General features: G+C 39.9%; 1 protein-coding gene across 1 annotated transcript; it reads right to left on the reverse strand.

The window, feature by feature from the left end:
- Positions 1 to 8,563: 8,563 nt before the first annotated feature.
- On the reverse strand, positions 8,564 to 17,789 carry cnih2 (cornichon family AMPA receptor auxiliary protein 2). Its single transcript, XM_073479980.1, has 6 exons — positions 17,709 to 17,789; positions 14,669 to 14,737; positions 10,705 to 10,752; positions 8,987 to 9,099; positions 8,761 to 8,904; positions 8,564 to 8,591 (listed from the first exon to the last, which is right to left on the reverse strand). The coding sequence occupies exons 1-6, from the start codon at positions 17,787 to 17,789 to the stop codon at positions 8,564 to 8,566; spliced, it is 483 nt and encodes a 160-aa protein (XP_073336081.1).
- Positions 17,790 to 19,676: the final 1,887 nt, after the last annotated feature.

Below are 19,676 nucleotides of genomic sequence, written 5' to 3' on the forward strand. Positions count from 1 at the left end.
CACTCGGTCGTGAATCTTGATTGCATTTATCGGACAAACAGTTATTTGAATCTTTGCGGGCACCGTGAGAGAAAACAAATAACATTCCATTAAAATGTGAGCTACAGAAAAATGAATTATTCCTTTGTATGAAGATTTGAATCTACACTTTGCAAGTATGATGGAGACAGCCAATAGCTATTAGCTGCCATCTTCTCAAGCCTGTGACGATGGCAGCTAATAGCTGTGTCAGTTTTTAATAACCTTTTCCAGCCTGTTATCATCGTGTTGAGATTGATTTGTCTCCACCGTTCAGACCTTAACAGCAGACCAATCCCGTGGGCTTCTTTAAAGTCTGTCAGGCTTCAAGCTTTGAATACACTCTGCTCCAAATTACTCTGAAGGAACAAACGGTATACGGGTGAACGCAGTCAGAGGCTCCTGAAAAATGGCCTCAATCAGCATGAAAGCAGTGTTCCTTCTTAGAGCATTATTCAGAGGAAGTTGATTCACTGTGGAGGTCACAGGTGGTTGTTTTGTTACCAAATTGTTTTTTGCCACTTTTTGAAGAAGATTAATCTCCTCTGTTAACAGCTAATGTGGTTTGTCTAGAAATCCTGTGCATCAAAGTTGTCCTTTTCAATTATAAATCACCCTGCCACAAACACCATTTCTCTCATGTTCAGTGAGGTGTGCAGATGACAGCACTCTGCCGATGCACACCTTCATTTTTCACCTTTTGAGCCCATTTACAGTACAGTTTGCATCAGGTCTCGCCTACACAGCACTCAAGCTACTTTGTGTTGTTTTTCATATGCAAATTAGGAAAGTGCTTGTATAATGGCATGTCGTGTATATAGTGGCTGCATTTATGCTGAATTAATAAAAGCTTCTTGGGTTTATGTATTTGTACTGTACGCACGTATGATTTATTCTGTGGATTGTATTGCTCTCGTACAACTTCCATACTTTTTTAAGAAAAGGGCAGGATAAAGTGTAATACTGTTATTCTCATGTGAGATTAGTCATTTGAATATTGACGTGCTTTCTACTAAACTTTACTTCCAGTGTTATCCCATATATTATTTGACAGCATGGCAGCTGGCAAATAATGACAAGTCACTCCAATATTTCATTTTTATACCATCCAACCTGTGGTGGAAAAAAACTAAATACATTTAATATTCAAAACTATGCTTATTTACTTATAATGCTACAAGTACTATAATAATGATACCAGTACATTAGGTAACACTTTGTAATAACCATAATTAATATATGGTATATTTTTGGTTAATTAATGGCTATTTCACTGCTAGTGAACCATTAATTTACTAACACTTTGTAAAGGGTTAATAAATACTGTGTAGTTCATCTATAAACATTATATGGATGGACATTATAAAGTTGTAACTGATGTTTGTAAAACTTTATGACTGCTTAATGGTTTATAAAGCATTTCATAGTTTGTTAACAGTAAAATAACTATTAACTAAAGTTTAATGAACTCTAAATGTAAAGTGTTACCCATTTGTAAAGATTAAATCAGTCATTTTTAACCTTTTTCACTTATGATAAATGACAGAACAAGTGAGCTGGGGCCTCTCGCAGCAGAGCTCTGTGAATTAGCAGTTGGACTAAATTTCATAACAACATCAAATATGAGGATTGGGAACCACTGGACTACACTACCCAACAAAGAGGTTAAAATGAGCTCCACCTCAACCAGCTACAACAATAAAAATGGTGATAACATATTAATGCATTAGTATTATTTATCTAAGAATGTTATATTTAATAAAACTTCAGGGGACAATTTTTGCTGCTCCATATACTTTGGCATTGAAACCTTTTCTTTAATGCTTTTACTTAATATCTTGAATACACTGTACTTTCACTTGGCTATTTTGCTATTTTTAATTAAGTAAAGATCTAAGAAATTTGGACAAAAGTAACTGAAATGATCCGAATCAGTTGAATGTGTCTCAGTTTGATAGTGACGTGGCATTCAGACAGTTTGTGTTTTTACTGAGAAAAGCTGCTGCTACCTTTCCTCCTCATTGAAAGTTATAAAGATATTTTAAGTATTTAACCTCCGTTGTAATCAATATTTCAGTGGTCTGTCATCAGGGGTAAAATTAAACACCTCCATGATCATTACAAAGAGCAAAAGGAGCACTGCAGAAACTTCAGATATAAAAGCCTCAGGGCCTCATTCATAAAACATAGACTGTGATCTGATCTGAAAGTTTAATCTGAAAGTTAGTGGTGAGCTGACCTGTCCCATTCAAAAGAGCTTTACAATTGTGCTTAAGTTAGCCTGAAAAGTGTCTCAGGAAATATGACCATATATCAATAACCTCGACCAAAAACAGCAGCATGGCTACAGACACACGGGACTTTTTATTCCACCACACATTCATGGTTTATTAATAACAGCACTCATTTGGTTTTCATTTTTAGCAAAAGCACATTTTGAAGGTCACTCCTAATTTGTTTTTCAGAGCACTTCGCACACAACTGACAAACAAAATGTCACGATTTGTTTTAAGTAGAGGCGATTAATTGAAAATGAACTCAGTACTTAGTTTACAGATGAAAGCGGCGGATATTTTTGTAAGAGAGACAGCAGCTGACAGAGTGAGTCACGCTCAAGTCTCTGTCTGGACAGACGATCCGCGGCCCAAATAAAAACACAAGTGTGAACAGGTTTGACACATTCCTGGACACGGACAGCCACCGGTAAGACGGCACATCTGCTCCTGCTTCAGGAGGAAAGAAAGCAAACACGACGTCTTCATTTTGTAATGAGAAAACGGAGATGATGCAATTATATATATATAAAAAAAAGAATTTAATGAGCAGAGTTAAGTTGTGAGAGAGGCGGTTTTTCATTGCTAAAAGAAAGTCTGTTTACAGGATGATTAAAGAAATCTCCTACAGGCCACACAACAACTACCTACTTCTCCTTTTTAATTAAATCTTTTAATTAAACTATTAACGCCTGAGTTAAGCTCTCACTCCTCGGTCTCTTCAGCCTTCTTGTACTGTCACTGTCAAGGCTTTTCAGCCAATCACGCGAGGCCTCGGTTACATGTTCAGTGCATGATCCCAACACACTGTGCGTCCTTATGGTTTCCATGCATTCACGTCTTCACAGCCATAATAATATGCAACATCCCAGACTGCCTTGCATAATAATGAATGAGCGAAGTGTGTGCGCGCGCGTGCACCTCCGCCTGTGTGCGTGCGCGCGCGCTCTTGCCAATTGTGTATGCCACTCGTGACGTTTGGGGCCCATCAGTTGTAGCCAGTTTCCATGGTAACCCCTCTGTGAGAGAGAGCACGGAGCGAGGGGAGAGGAGCTGAGACAATTATGGTGGTGGAGGGTGCTGGAAAAGGAAGAGCCCGGGATGATGAGTGTGAACAGTGTGAGCCGTGGGATGAGACAGAGCGAGAAGCAGATGCATGTGTTGTGTGTGTGTGTGTGTGTGTGTGTGTGTGTTGCTGTGTGCCTGAGATAAGCAGGTGTCGCACTCAGAAACACTGGGGTCGAGGCTGCCATGACTACATGAGTAACTGTTAGAAAATATGCTGGATGTAATGCAGATTTTTAAAGGATGCGTCGGCGCCTCAGGCATGTGAAGCAACTCAAATCGGATCTTTGTGTGTTTTGAGTGAGAGCCTCAGAGTGAGTCAACAGGAATCACTAATACAATTTAGTTTCCATGGTGACAGCGGGGAACGATATGTCCTTTTCAAACAGAGGGAAGACGCCAGCTTGAAAGCCTCATTGTTGCTCTGCTTTCCGTCTGAATCATTATTTAGACAAGTGATAACCTGGCAAACCTTACAGAACCTACCAATGAGTCCCCGAGCCTCCTCAGAGACACACTCAGCAATTTCTGCTCTGCTTCTTTGTTTTTTTTACCTCTTGAATACACAAGAACGACTGTATCCGAACATCAAAACGTCAGAAAACGTTGAATGTGTTACAGCTGCGGCGACATTTTCATCTTCAACTTTTGTTTTTTCCATCCCTCGCTCTATAATTTGATATGCTGGTGTTGGGGAGGTGCAGACATTAATGAAAGGTTACCACCCTCACTTTGCTGCCTCTCCAGTAGAAGCTCTTTTCACATTTGTGAGGCATTTTCAGGGAATTAGGTTATTTCTGTGCTTTTAAAGAGCCTGTGTGAATGTCTCTGAAGCCACTTCTAAATGCAGCTGTTTATTCCACAGCTTTCCGTGTGGCACTTCGTCTCCTAATGCACCACTCAGTAGCCCCGCTTATAAATTCCTCTCATCGCCCTCAGAGTTGTATTTTTCTCCTCTGGGCACGTCTGCACGACACCTCACAGATGGGCAAAGAAGTGACAGGAAACAAGAAACTGAGAGCTGATCTTTTTGGCATTACTGTTTTATTAGAATATGGCATGAGAATCGCTGTTTATTAACTGTACATCATAGTGTAACCTAATAAATATAAAGTAATCCACCAAATTTACTGTAGCGTACATTGATGATAAATGTATAAAAGACAGATACAAATAGATATACTTAAATACAGTTTTCTAAAATGCTTTGTTTAGAGCGACTACATAATGACATTCAACCGAGCTGTGTTTCTCCTCATCCCCTCGTGTTCCTGTGCTTTAATAGTGATTGTCCCGACTCAACACGCTCACATTGTTGGCAGCTTTTTGAGGTCTCAGTGTCCTGTGATTATTGTACTGGGAACATAATTTGGCACAACATGTACTGTCTACTGCGTGTCTTCAGGAACACCGACAGACTATTAAAGTTGCCTCAGTCAAAGTAAATGTGGCAGTTTGGTTGAGATTCAGATCACGCAAGCGGTTCGAGCTGCTCCCTCTGAACCTCTCATTAGTATCAAAGTGACATGAAAAAGGACTGTGATTGACGTAAGTGTGTATGTCTGTGTGTGTGTGTGTGTGTGTGTGTGTGTGTGTGTGTGTGTGTGTGTGTGTAGAATGACAAGTGCAGCAGTGAGGACAAAATGTTTTTTAAACTTCTGCAGTGAAGCTGTTATTTGACATTTTAGATGAATAACCTTTTGACCTTGCGTGTGCCTGCCTGATATCTTTGACTAACTCTTTGACTTTTTTTCAACATTAGTGTGTATGCAACTTAGTTAAATATGTTGTATTTTGTTTGTTTTAACTGTGTCGATATTTCCGATGTTGTTGAGTTTTACATCCCGAGTGTTTTCATTTTGAAAATTTACAGGATGCTCTATGTCTGGTTGTCAGACTTCCTGCCTGGTTCTGTGCAAATTGACGCGTTCGCTTTCGTCAAAAATAGACTTGGCGCGTATTTGTGACGGTGCAGAGTGGGTTTCTTCTGAAACATGCCATTGCACACCTGGTGGAAGAAGGCCCCCTGGAAGAGCGCCAGGCTGTGAGGCCAACTTTCATAACTGCGTAGTTACATCGTCACGTGATGCATTGGGGCCAAAAAAGACTTTTTCCATGAGCTTACTTTGTGAAAGAAGCTGCCGTAAAACGGTGGAGACATTTTTTGTGCGTCACAACCCAGAGCAGCAGGATTTAATGATTTTTATCTCTATTCAAGTTAGCCGGGCGCTAAACCAGAAGTTAGCCGGCATAAGTCTCTAGTGCGCACGCTTTATGGGCCACACAACATGCAAGATCCGGATAATTTTATAGCTGGGAGGTCAGACTTTTTTGGCTTCATGTGCCACTGAGCAGCTTTAATAGGATGAAAAAGGCTCCGCCTCCAACACTGTATCCAGGTTTTAATGTAACGTGCTTGGGTGGAACCACAAGCATTTTCTAGAACGTCCGCCATCAATCAGTCACTGCAGATTAATTTTTGAAAGCGATGTATGAATCATTTAAACAGTTTTGGAGTTGGAATTAAACCGTTATTCAAAGGATGAGACGGATGATATTCTATATTTTTCTTACTGTCAACAAACCTATGAAAAAACCAGAACCAACAAAGCCTGTGTGACAAAAGCTCAGCCTCCTCTGTGCCATAGAGCTATTTCACCAAATCAAACATAAATGAACCCCGCTGTTACACTGGGTGACATTTTCCTTCACTGTGATCGACATGATCACTGTAGTTTATGTTGAATCCCCCCCATGCTGTCCTGCTGATGTAAATACTAGTGTAGCAAACGTGTATTTGTCCGCTGCTGAAAATAGTCCATAAGAAATGCACCATTTTCTCCTGTTTGTATGGAATTAGCTAAAAACTACAGTGCCCAGCTGTTTAAGGAAATCATTTCGCCTTTTGCGAAACTCCATCAATATATTTGTGATTAGTTTTTAAATACTTATATCTCTGATAGAAACAGGTGCCAGTATGGGTCATTGTTAGTTATAGTCTCTTTATGGAATCAGTTGACAATAACTAAAGTACAGAATTAGGCCAGTCTTATCCTATGGAAATCATATTTAATTCACATTGGTAATAGTTATATTTATGTATGTATATATATTGTGTGTTCTTTATTTAAATGTCCAAGTGTTATTTTCCTGTTTAATGGTGCAATATGTAAGAATTTCATTTATCTTAATCATATTTTATTTAACATTCAAAAATGATTTAAAAGTATTAACAGAATGTAAAGAAATAACAGTTTGGATGTTATGATGTATATGTATTGTGTTGCAGAGAAATCTAATGAAGTTAGCATGCTAACAGCTAGGCTGTAACCATCCTGGTCCAACCTTTCCGTGAAAAATCTACAAACAGCACTCCTGTGGTGCTCCCAGCTCCCATCTGGACCACTAGACACACAGCTAACCGAGCTAACTAGCTAATGGCAGCTACAGTTAGTGGTTAGTGATATACTGCCCCGTTTGTTTTGAGTATGAGTTTGCCAGGTGGCCAATTCTTACTTATTGCACCTTTAAAAGTAAAAGTAAATCGATCCTGATCATCAGTTTATTTGTAGTTGTAGTGTGAATTTAGTTGTATTTATTTTTGACACATTAGAAACTACTTCAATAGGCTGCAGTATTCGAGACATTTTTCCCTAATCGAGTCCCACAGTTGATATACCAAACATGTCATCACCACCACTTACTACACTTGGAGCCGACGTACGTAGCTCCAGAGTTTGTTTTTCTACCGATGTTAAAATCACACATTTGAACCATCACTTATCTACAAATAGATCAAACTAATGAACACACGATAGCAAAGGCAGCACCATCTCAGGAAAGGCTTTGCTGTTCACACATCTTGGTCATCGGCAACACGAATCTGTCCCCTGTGAAACTGTATGATTGTACTGAGATGACTTCACACTCGGGAATAACTTAAACATTGTCATAAATCATTATCGCCTCGTCTGCCACTCGTGTCCCACTCACTGTTATTACATACACTGAATAACACTGCGTCGTTATGACTCATGAATCATATTACATTGCTAGTTTGCTGTTTTTAATTGCTTTTTGTACATGATATTTCTATATTCTACCTCGGATCAGAGAAAAGTTGCTGTGCTAAAACGACTATAGTATAGATGCAGATGAGTAAGAGTAAACTTCACTGGAAATAAGGCGCTCCCTGCACACTAAAAATACAACAGAACTAACTATCTTCTCAAGGAAAAAACATTGTGCCAAAATCGAATGTGTGTAAAGAAAGGCCTTAAAAACTTTGAGATGAAGAAACTGGCAAGCACTTTTCTTTTCTACTTCTTAATTTGGCACAATGTTTTTCAGATATAAACTTTTGGCTTTATATGTATGTTTGAGCATGAAGCTCTTTGGAAAGCATGAACCTAGCATGTAGCACAAAATACGTCCTTACAGCTATGGACATACTTATTCTGAATGCACACTACAAGCACTGACCCTCGAAGTCAAACTTCTATGATTAATTCCTTGTTGTTTTTGTTATGGTGTGAAATTTGACTTTCTGCAGAGGCTGGCGTGAAGTCCTTCGTCCTATTTTGTTATTTCCCTGCCCGGCCCTCTGCATTTCTTACAGTACGGTAAAGTTCTCCTCTACATTTTAGCCTGTGTCTAACAGTTTCATGTACCTGTAACACAATCAAAGCAGTGGTTTGCTATTAGAGGTGACTATCATCTTAAATACATGGAATGATATCAGAACAATCCTGCTTTTCAGAGTCAAAGAATACAGACGTATTGTTTTGTTTTCCAGCCCCTAAGTGTTTGGAGATTCACAGTGAGTTGAGCGACTGGATCGGTTAAGAGCAGCATGGGAAAACTCCAGCCCTTCAGAAATATATTGTTATTTCGTACAATGGGTCAAAGGCAACACAAACACCTGCTGCGTCCTCCTCCTTTTTCACTTTCATTTCAATCCTTCCGAAAAATGTGTCCAGCCGTCCGACAGCGGTATCTGGGATAAAGCGATATAATGGAGCGGAGGCTTTACATTCACATTATCACTCAGATTGGTCTTCTGGTATTTGTCCAAAGTTAGATTGTTGAAGACCCAAGCCAGTGATAGGAAGGATACATGGAGAAAGGAAGAGTTGATGTCTCCATTTATTCCTCTGAGTCTTTCTTATAGTTTCTTCCTTTTATTCCTCCAGGTCTCCTGTCTCCTGTTAGAAGCTCACCAAGGCGTAGACCATACTTCAGCAGGAAATAGGCCATGGCAACAGATGGGAAAATAGGGAGAAAACACTGATTTTGCTGCTTTTCTGTATCTTTTACAAGTTCTTTCAACATCACAAGTCTAAATGGCATCGCTGAAACCTAACCAAGCAACAGTACAATGATAAGATTGTGAATTTACACTTACCTGTAGAGATAATAGAAGAAAGAGAGCAGATAAAAGCCCAGTTTACACCAGGACTCCTTCTGGCAATAATTGAGAATGTCCGCGTTCATCACACTGACAGGATCGTACATGACCTCTGACCCATCAGCCGGCCGATGAAAAAACCTGAAAAAAGAAGAGATCTTTGGCTCACGCTCACACTGGCCCAACGGAAGCTGCTTACCAGACATCTGTTATGGGACTGTACCTCCACAGATGGTAGAAGAGCAGCGGGATATTTAGGCCAAGTGTGACCCACTCTCCGGCACACATGAACATCAGGCAGAAGAGCCCGTGGATGGAGTACTCCGGTACCACCAGCTAAACAGGGGAGACAGAGAGTCGGCTTATAAGTCTGCATGTTCCTTAGACACTGAGCAGATTTTATTCGCACTGCAACAACTCCTGGGAAACACTTGTGAGTTGCATGTTGTGCTATAACTACTTTCACAGAGAAGGTGTTAATGGTACTCATGACTCTCTACTGCTACAAATATAGTTTCAAACACATGCAGACAGGATTTTAGACGAAAAAGGCCAGCCTGCTGTGATTGGTCAGCTCTCACAGGCCTGAGCATGCACCGCCCACTGGGTTTCCACATCAGCTCTGACTCTGGCTGTCCTGAGTGCAGACAGTCACTGCATAGTTGTGACATTACAACCTTAAGGAAGTCCTGACTGCTTGTTTGAGGGCAAAGTCTCTGAGTATAGCCTGTGTGCATTTCTGTGTGGATTGAGCTTTTTGAAACTTCCACATAATCTTCATAGCATCTAGACCTGCTTTATAATAAAAAAGACAGGATAAATCACTTTCTACAATATGGGACAGTCATGGGGTGATTCTCTGTATGTTCATAGTTATCAATTCCTAATGTGAAAATGTGCATTATAGCAACTTTAAAGAAAGTACCACATCCAAAAAAATGTCTTTTTTTACCTGGACACGGCAACATTTATCTGCTCCAAGCAACCTTTACAACTATTCTGTCGACTGACAATACTGTTGACAGAGCAGATGCATCACCACTTATTGGTTGGGGACATATAACCCTCTGGGCAGAGTTGCAGTAAACAAAATGTCAAACTGAATAATGAACTGAAACAAAATGGCAATTTAGTCTGGTTACAGGGCTAGATTGATCACCTTTCTATTTAAAACATTGATCAGGAGACAGTTTGTTTTTCTCTCTCTACTGCATCCTGCTCTGCATTTGTGGGCGTTCTTGTTTGAGCTAAATAAATCCACGTTGAAGATGAAATGTGTACTTCTCTGCATGTTATCTCCCTCTGCAACAATTAAAAGTAATTGAAACTATATTTGCACTATGGCAATGATATTAAACAAATATGTGTCATCTAATCAGATGTTCAGCATTTTTCAGATAACTGGAATCAGTGTTTTTTTTTCCATACCCAATTACCAATTAAAAAAAGGGTATTAAAAAAATGCACTACTTTGGCTCTGATACATCATTCTCATTGTAATCTGAAGTAACTAGTAACCACAGTTATCAAACGTAGTGGAGTAGAAGTATGAAGTAGCAAAAAATGGGAATACTCAAGTTAAGTACAAGCACCTCAAAGTGGTACGTAAGTACAGTACTTGAGTAAATGTACTGTAGTTACATTCACTCACTGTTTCCAACACGCACATGTTAAAAATGGCCTCCATAAATGTCACATTTCAAGGACAGTCTGTTTCTTTCTTTCTGAAATCCTTAAAATACACGACACACACATAAACCCGCTTCAGTGATCTCCATCGCTACATGACTGCAGAGCTGTGATGGTGGGCTACATGTGAAATGAATCAGTGTGCGTCATGGTCCTCACAATGCTTAGAAAGACGAATGGTCATTTTTGTCTGAAGCACCTCTGTTTTAGTCATCCACCAGCAGCAGCAGGTACAGAACAACTATTACTCACCCTGCGAAGCAGGTTGCAGATTCTCTCAATGTTGAGGATCCTTTCCCTCTGTGGAGTGCAAATAAAGAAAACGTCTGAATAACAGTCTGCATATTTCTTCATTCTTTCCACTAATTGTGTCAAGCAACTGTGTGGCAATATATGATTATTAAATACATACATCACTAAATATATGGAGATATAGGTTTATAATATTTATGAAATACCCATAGAAAAATGTATATACAGTATGTACATTTATGAAGAATGTCTACATGTTGACTTTTTATATGGTATTATATGCTGTGGCCATACAAGTTAAGAATATAAATGTAATTCAGATATTTTAACATATATGAAATACCTATAGTAAAATTTGTATATTACACATTTATACAAGTATATATTTATATGTATACATAATTACATATGTGATATACAGTATATGCCAACATATGTAATTTACATACATAAACATACATATTTGTATGGGCTGGACATATATGTCCATTTATGAAATTCCATATATCTTTATTTGTGTATGGGTATGCAACATATCACACACCTCTACCTCAACAACTGAAAAAGTAACAGTATAATTAATGAATAATAAATGTCTGTTTAACCAATTTCATTTCCTATCTCAAACTCTTAAGTCGTCTTTCATGTTATAGTTAAATATATTTCAGTCACGCATCCAAACATGTAAAAAATAATTGTGAGTTGTAGAGAAAGCCACAGCTGCCACATTTAAAGCAATGAGGACATCGATGTTTGCACTTTGCCTCGTAAACTGGGCTGTTTTGAGTCTTCAGTGCGCTATGAGCCTCAATGAACAGTTTTAGAAATAAAAGACATCCATCTTCCTCTGTATCTCCTTGCTAGCAGCTAGTGGCCTCTATGGTGATGTTTTATTTAAGTGCCCATTGATTAGCCCGCAAGACAAATGAGATGTTTTGCTTTAGTTCACTCACACATTCACATATTAATCAGTTTAGAGAGCTGATAAATAAAAGTACCAGTAGCCAGGTAATTAACTGACAGATTTTGAATTTGTTTTGCTTCATTTATTTTGTAAACATACAATATATTAAGTGGATAAGCAGTATATGCTATATCTTGCCTATATTCACATGTACTGTTAAAGCCATACTGGTGTTTGTTTCCTCTCTATATAATGAAGCCTCAACACTACTTGTGTGACACATCGAGGCATCTGTCTTAGTTACAGTATGGAGGAGCTTGTGATGTCCGCTCCCTTTAGCTGGGAGCCACAGGCTGCACCTTTTATGAATCTGCGCACATAAATTCAAACTCCCCCGGTGACCTGAAAGTGGATTTTGCCCTGAATCTACAACATCCAGCCTCAAAACCCAGACACAGGTGCTCCAGCCTCACTGGTTTTGGTCATTCTCTTTGTTTTGCTTGCTTTGTGCACCCTAAATGTAAAGAAACAGTGCTGGACCCTTCAGCTAAACTAATATACGCCGTATGGTTTGTAATTGCACTCGTAAATTCTTGTCCTGCAGTAGGTCTGCTTGGATTTTATAGTCTGGAGCCTCTCTAAAGTGCCCTAATTAGTGTAAGGTCGTCCCGTTTCACGCTGAATATTTAATTGTCACAACTAAGGAAACGCGACTGCAGACATGAATTAAAGGCAGTGGAGACATTTCACAAAATTTAGAGCAAATGAAAGAAGCAGGGCAGTTAGAAATCTTACTATTGTCAAATGAAGTGGGAGGTAAGAATGGAAAAAAAGGCCATATATTTTTCAGTAGCCCCTAATCAGCCACAATGTTTCATTCAAAAGTAACATTTTAACCCTTTTAGACTGTAACTGTGATTAATGCTTGCTTTGTTCAGTCTCTTCCACTATGTTCTTTTCTGATTTCTCTCTCACTGACAAATATTTACTGCTTGTGTCTTTTTGTAGCCAGCAGCAGGTGAGCATACACGCGTTGCTCTCTGAAATAATTGCTGTTTATTTTCAAAAGGCTGTCACCATGTTGTTTGTTCTCCTGTGTTTGTGCAGTTTATTGATTTTGGGAGAGACTGGCAGCATCACACCCTGGCTGATCATGTTCTCTCTGAACGTATCTGACAAGCTGACATCATTTAAGATGATGCTCGTTATCGATTGAAAAAACACCTGTACAACGTAATCCACCAGAGTAGCCTTAATACAAATCCTGCTGTCACAAAGCTCGTCGTGTTAGGCACAGTATGTGTTGTCGGAGAAACAAGCCCCCCATCTTCATCTGAAGAGGGAAAATAACACGTCCACTTTGAACTGAACGCTCACGACAATATTTATTTGCAGAGCAACTGGATTGCATTATATTTTACAGGTGTTGCCGTTATTGTGTCCACCCCCTGTAGCTGGCGTGCCTCCACACTCCCACAGTTGGCTTTCACAGTTTCCTCTCCCACTCCTCATCACTTTGCAGTTCAGATCCAGGGTCACATGATTGCTAGAACATTAGCTAACTTGTGAAAAAGACATTCACAGCTGCTGTTAACTTGCTAACTGAATAATGCCATTTATGCATTATTGACACATGATTTTGAAAGAAATATGCACATAGTACATAAGTGTTGGACAAAATCTTATTAAAGGTGCAATATGTAAGAATTTTAGTTTAAAGGGACACTATATAGTTTTGGAGAAGAGATTCAAACTCAGAATTTTAAAATGTACAATATTAATGAGGTAATAATACAAACTCAGACATATTTATTTTTTTCCATAACTGAACAGACAAGCTGTTCTCAGGGTCCACCACATATAAACAAAGTAAAACAGTAGGTTTGTTTATCAGTCATGAAAACAAAGAGTTTGTTCATTAAGTTTATTTAGGCACAAAAAATGAGTCAATAAAGATCTTTCGCTTCTAATTTAAATTAAAAAATGTTTTACTTATTTACAGAATGCGAAGAAACAAGAGTTTTTACGTTATCTCTAAGATGTCTATAGTGTGTTGCAGAGATATCTACTGACACTAGCATGCTAATCAGTCAGCCATGGCCTATCCATGCTCAAATTACCACTACAAGCTCAAAGTCTGGACCACTAACTGCACAACTAACTGAGCTAACTAGCTAATGGCAGCTACACTTAACAGCACTTGGCACTTACTCTGGTGATATGCCAATCCCTTGTGTTTGTTTGGAGTATGAATTCAAGAGGTGGCCAACTCTTACATATTGCACCTTTAAAGTACATGTAAACTGCTACTTCATGTTTTTAGAGCTCTCTCTTTTTGTTTATTTACAGGCCTGTAAATAAAGTTGCATAGCACACCTTCAAATAATTAATTACTTTGGGTCTTTTTTGCCAGAATATTTTTCCACTTTAGAGAACTTGTTGAACTCAAATCTGACTCAAGTGAATAAGTTTGCACTCGTCACACTGAGGTGAAACCTTGTGTCTGCACTTTTACTGTGGCGACAGCTCAGTATCTCTTTGTATAAACAGCGGCTTCATTTGCATCAATCTCTTTAATTGATTAAGCCAACGAGCCGCCGTCTTTGTGGAAGGTTGATTGCTTCAATCTGCATACAAATGAGCGTTCAAGGCAAATGCTGCCCTGGATGCTGCTGTTGGATTAGCAGGTATTGTTTTTCAAAGTAGTACAAATATTTGATGTTGATTAATTAATGGAGGGGCTAAATGTGGCTGAATAAAACATTTGTGAGATTTCATTCCAAAATCACACAAACCTCCATTTACATGAAATCATGCCTGCCATTACAGCCATTAAATGACACTGTGCCGTTTATTTATGAGCTCTTTATGAGGCGCTTATAAACTCAGCTTTGGGAATTTGTGCCAATGACTGATATGTAGGGTCATGTGCAACATTTTTGGAGGGGAACCCTCAGTTTGTTGTGAGTCTTTATGTGTAGATCACTGAAAAGAGGAGATTTCTGTGGACACACGAGGGTTTGATCACTGTTGAAAGAAGGGAAACAGCAGGGTTCTTACCGCTCTGGTGGGATTGCTCTGATCAATGGGGTTTTTGAAGTCTGTGCGAAGCTCATCAAACGCAATGATCTGAAAAATAACAGACACGTGAGTTTGTTTTCAATTAGTTACCTTCAGAACACCAGTGAATGCACAGAACTGTAATGTAAATACAGTATATCAAATAAACATGAGATGTTGTTGGTATCTTTTCAACACAAAGCCTGTTGTATAATACTGTTGTACTGGGATGGTAACTTGGAACAGTTTACTGCACACTGGCTACATCTTGTACAGCTGCAGCTCGAGCACACATGGTGATTAAATGTTGAATGAGAACATGTATAATTACTGACAGCCTTGCTCTTTCTCCTCACACTGTATATGAGCTCTGATTGTGCTTATACCATGAGTCATTATGAAGCTTTTTTATCGAAGGAGCTAAAATCCTGGATGTTGTCGTACAGTGTTAGTTTTCACCTTTCTTACCTCCGCCAAGGAGGAGAATAGACATCATTAAATTTTGGTATGGTTCGGATAAAGGTACAGGAATTGTTTTTCTTTTAACATTACGAGAGGGTGTTTTTTAGATATTTCATTTGTCATTTCAATAATTTTTATTCATGGGCTAATGCTCTGCAGGGGAGCACTTGCAAAGGTGGCAGGGCACTCCCAAGGGGGTGCCAGTGGGGTGGCCAACAGAGCCGTGGCCCCCTTGGCTGCCACTGATGCATGGGTCGTGATTAAATAAATCAGGCATATTTAGGTGGCTGGTATCTATGAGTGAGTACAATTTGATGCCGAACCAAATAAAAACCTGGATCTAGGAGATTTAAATAAATAAAACAATTAAATATCTTTTATTTCATATTGCATGAGGCTTGATTGAATTAAAGGGGACTGTTGGGCCTTGGTAGAGGTACGCGCCATTTCTAGTTTTCTGTTTTCCATCTCCTTTAAAATTTATACCAGTCTCTTAATGAAGTTCACATCTGAAGCGACAGAAGGACCTTGCAGGCATAGACAGCTGTCAAGGTAACTCGATTTGAATAATATCTATAATTTGAAGGCTTAATTTTGGAAAACAGATATCTCTGTTTTGATTAATTTTACTAAATCATGTCTTTTCTCCTTTTTTTTCTTTTTTTGGTGGGCTCTGAGGAATATCAATCAGACTGATGTCGGTTTGTTTTGGTAAGATATCTCATTTCTTTTCATGTTTTAAATTAAAAAACTCAATCAAGCTGGTGTTGGTTTATTCATTTCAAGAATGTTGTTTATCTGTTGCTGCAAATGAACTCTTTATTTACTTAATCATAATCAGGCAGGATTAAAACAAGCAGTGCACACTGAAAATGTACGTTTGCCTTAAGTTTGTCATAACTTACAAAATGTATGACTTATATGCATTGTTAAGTTTATACTGTACGTAAAAACAATACTGTATCCTGTACATTCTTGCACATTTTTATTTCTAGGGCTGTTTCAGTGAAACATCAGAAGATACTGAATTGAGCACACTACAGAGAAAACAATGCCATTGTCACTTCGCTGATAGCTCTCTAACTGCTCCCTGTGAGGCGAAGATGAGTGATTGTTTTTCTCACCAGCTCCCTGATTAATAGCTCCATAAAAACACTAATAATTGTCAGTGTAAATGCCACCTGCTGTGCTTATCATCACTTCGGCTTCTAAACAGCTCCGCTTCACTTTGACGGCTCATTGAAAAGCAATAAAAAAAAAAACAGACGTTATTTGCAGATAAGTGAGCATCTGACTGATAATATGAAAACAGAACACTTCAATCCGTTTGAGATATTTCCGAGTCTATACGGCTCTCCCTGGTCCTCCTTCACACGTTGTAAACAGATGCAGTTTCCATGGCGACATGGTGAGCCCCTCAGCGGGCTCCATGGTTACTATAGCAGTGAACAAACGTCCTGATTGGTTGAGAGCCACATAGAATTGGGGTGCTGTGCCCGTGGGTGGAGGCAGACTGGGGGAAGGGGTGAGCAGAATCGGTTTGATATGCGTTTCAATCACACGGGTGAGTGCTGAGCCAGACGCACGCTTCTCCCCGTCTCTCTCACACACAGACACACTGACTGACTCATATGTAGTCTCACCCACTTAGTCAATTGGTACGTTAGTCATTTCAAGTCTTATATTCATAATGATACGTTATGTATTTCACATTATTCCTGCCTCCGGGGATCGAATGTTAAAGGGGAGAGATCAAGGCAAAGTGTTTGTTGACTCGCCACTTGTGTAACCAGCGAACCGAGTGCAACGGTGTCCAGTGATATCTGTGCAAATTCCACCCAGAAAGCCTCAGGCGGACGGCTTCTGAAACAGTCTGGCAGTGAAATTTATGATCACTGTGTTTTGCTGCCTCCCTGTACTCATTTAGCGCTGTTTGCGGAAACATGAACCTGAAACAAGGTGTTTGAGGAAGTGTTTGTTGTCAGCTCTCTAAGGATCTCAGGTCGCTTTAATGTGGAGGAGCCGAGCCGGCTGGAAATCTGTCGTTAAAGGGTGTTTAAGGGTCAGAACAGCTCCAGTCAGTGAGAAACCAGCGTGTTAAGCAGGTCGCTTAAAGTCTCTGTATGGAAACAGATGAAAAACAACACTGTGCTTTCTAGGCTCAAGCATCTCCTGCTCCTCTGCGGTGTAATGTGGTCAAAAATTCCTCTATATCCAGCCAATTATGGCTTCACTGGCTGTTTTAAATGAAAAGGAACAAAGTGTCACTCGGTGGCTTTTAAGAGCCAATTCAACATGTCAGTCACACAGAAGTACAATAACACTGAGGGTTTCTTTGAGATCCCACAGACATATTTATGCATGTCATTACCTCTAGAGGACCTGAGCGAGATGTGTGTGTGTGTGTGTGTGTGTGTGTGTGTGTGCTGCGCTCCTGTCAGTGTTGTACAACTGTGAGTAGGTGGATGTATTTGTCTGCCTGTGTGGGATGAAGTGTGGACGTTCACAGGCCCTACATTTTAGTTTCTGAGTGTGTGTATGTGCGCAGTGGTTTTTCAGCGTGCACATTGCTACTCACCTGCCATATGACAAAGAAGATGAGGGCAGCGCACAGCACCAAGGTGAGCATGTAGCAGAAGGCCGCAAAGGTGAACGCCATGGCCGTGCCAGCCAGCCTGACGACGGGATGGGTCGAGAGAGAGGAAGGGAACTTTCGCCCCTGCTCTCTGCCTCTCTATTGGCTAAATGCCCCTTCTCCCTCCTCTTTTAGTGGAGGTTATCGTCTGTTTTCGCCCCCCGACGCGAGCTGAGTCTGTGTCGTCCAGGTAGGTAAAGCACAGTTTTAGTAACAATCAATAATCAGCGTGAGCAGTGGCTCCACTGCTTCCTCTCATTGTCTCTCGTTGTTTAGCTCACAGCAGGACGACCCCTCTCTGGATTTGATTTAGGAAGCACTTATATTGTCTGTTCACAGCCACATTTGTCTGTTGTTGGCCTGATGCTCCTCTCTTCAGTCTCTGACAGGCAAAATGTCTGTCTCCTCCTCCTCCTCCTCCATGTAGTTTCTCTTTAGACAAAGCCTACACATTTTTTTTTTCTTCTTTCTCCTCACAGTAATGCAAACCACAAAGTGTCTGACAGAGACACGCCGACAACAGAAGCACAGGATTCTTGTCGATGCTAAGAGCACGGCACTGCGTTTTAGAAACAGTGAGGATTATTGTCTAAGATGGTTATGGCTTGTGACAGTTGAGTAGTTTGTCGTATGGCTTTCAGTTCATCTGTTGCTCTGGATCAAGAACACCATTAATGACGCATATTTCTACATCACATTTAACACGTGTAAACAACCATAGTTTGCAGATTAGATGTTATTATTTACACAGACAGTCTCTTGGTATATGACTTATTTTATCACTCAGTTTTTGAGAGATGATTTATCTGCACATCAGTCTGATCATGTGCTGAAGATACAAGGTATTGCTTTGCATTTTAGACATTATTTATATTCTGGCAAAGCAAATGACTCGATGCTGTTTTCAGAATAAAATAACACAAATACAGCAAATCAGATTTGAAATAAAACAACTATTTACACATCTAAGAGGACTTCCAAATACCAGAGTACAATACTGATGACAGTTTGAGTTAGCACGGATCAATATCTCGACTGATCTTAATATCGAGTAGAGAATACCTGTGTCTGGCTGGAGACGTGTCTGCCACTGAACAGTCCACTCTGTCCTCGTCTCTGTCAATTTGGGTCGGCACCATGTCAGAATTCTCTGCTCTGCATCTTTCCCTCAGACGCATCCCTCAGATGTCTCCGAAAAACATCTTGATTTGACATGCGGGGTAAATTATTTCATTCTGGGAGAGGAAAAAAAAAAAAAAAAAAGGGGGGGGGGGGGATTTTAACCAGAAACCTGCAGGACATCTACATGTTGAGTCGCACTTATTCTGATTTTGAAATCACTCCAGTTAAGCAAAAATCTCCACAGCCCTCAGAAGTCATAAGTTAATTAGTCCGCCTTCTCTATTGTCTCCTCTTTCGTTCTTTCCCTTTTCTTTTTATCTCTTCCAGAGATTTTTCCAAACAGACCTGAATGTGTTTCCTGAGTCTACCTATTCTGTCTGTCTCTTCCTCTATTTCTTAGACTGCGAGAGAAATATTTCTATCACGCTTGATGTTATAACGGTCGACCAATAGCATCGCTCTGCCTCCCTCCCTCTCTTATTTGCTCTCTCCCTCCTCCCTTCCCTCTCTCCTCCTCCTTGTCTGTCAGTCTCCCTCTCTCTTGCATTTATACATTTCCATAATCCCTCGTTCCCCAGAGAGTGATGAGGGGGCAGGGCAGGCTGTAAATGTTTTTTCCTTTTGTCTGCATCTCTCTCTTTCTCTCTTTCCACCTCTCTCTCCCTCGCTCCCTCAGTCCCTTTCACCAAAGCCTTCAGTCACCCGTCATCTCATGAAATGTAAGTCTGATTCTTCGAGGGTGTTGCTCTCAATCAACTGTCATTTCTTTCAGTTTTCGTCTCTATGAGC

The sequence above is a fragment of the Pagrus major genome, chromosome 13 (assembly GCF_040436345.1).
Source record: "Pagrus major chromosome 13, Pma_NU_1.0".
NCBI lineage: Eukaryota > Metazoa > Chordata > Actinopteri > Spariformes > Sparidae > Pagrus > Pagrus major.

Bases quoted from the DNA above. Each gene is read 5' to 3' on its own strand.
- cnih2 (XM_073479980.1), bottom strand. From the start codon at position 17,789: ATGGCGTTCACCTTTGCGGCCTTCTGCTACATGCTCACCTTGGTGCTG. The intron at 14,738-17,708 runs GTGAGTAGCAAT...GTTATTTTTCAG, and splicing joins TCTTCTTTGTCATATGGCAG to ATCATTGCGTTTGATGAGCT. The intron at 8,905-8,986 runs GTACAGTCCCAT...TTCTTTTTTCAG, and splicing joins CTCTTCTACCATCTGTGGAG to GTTTTTTCATCGGCCGGCTG.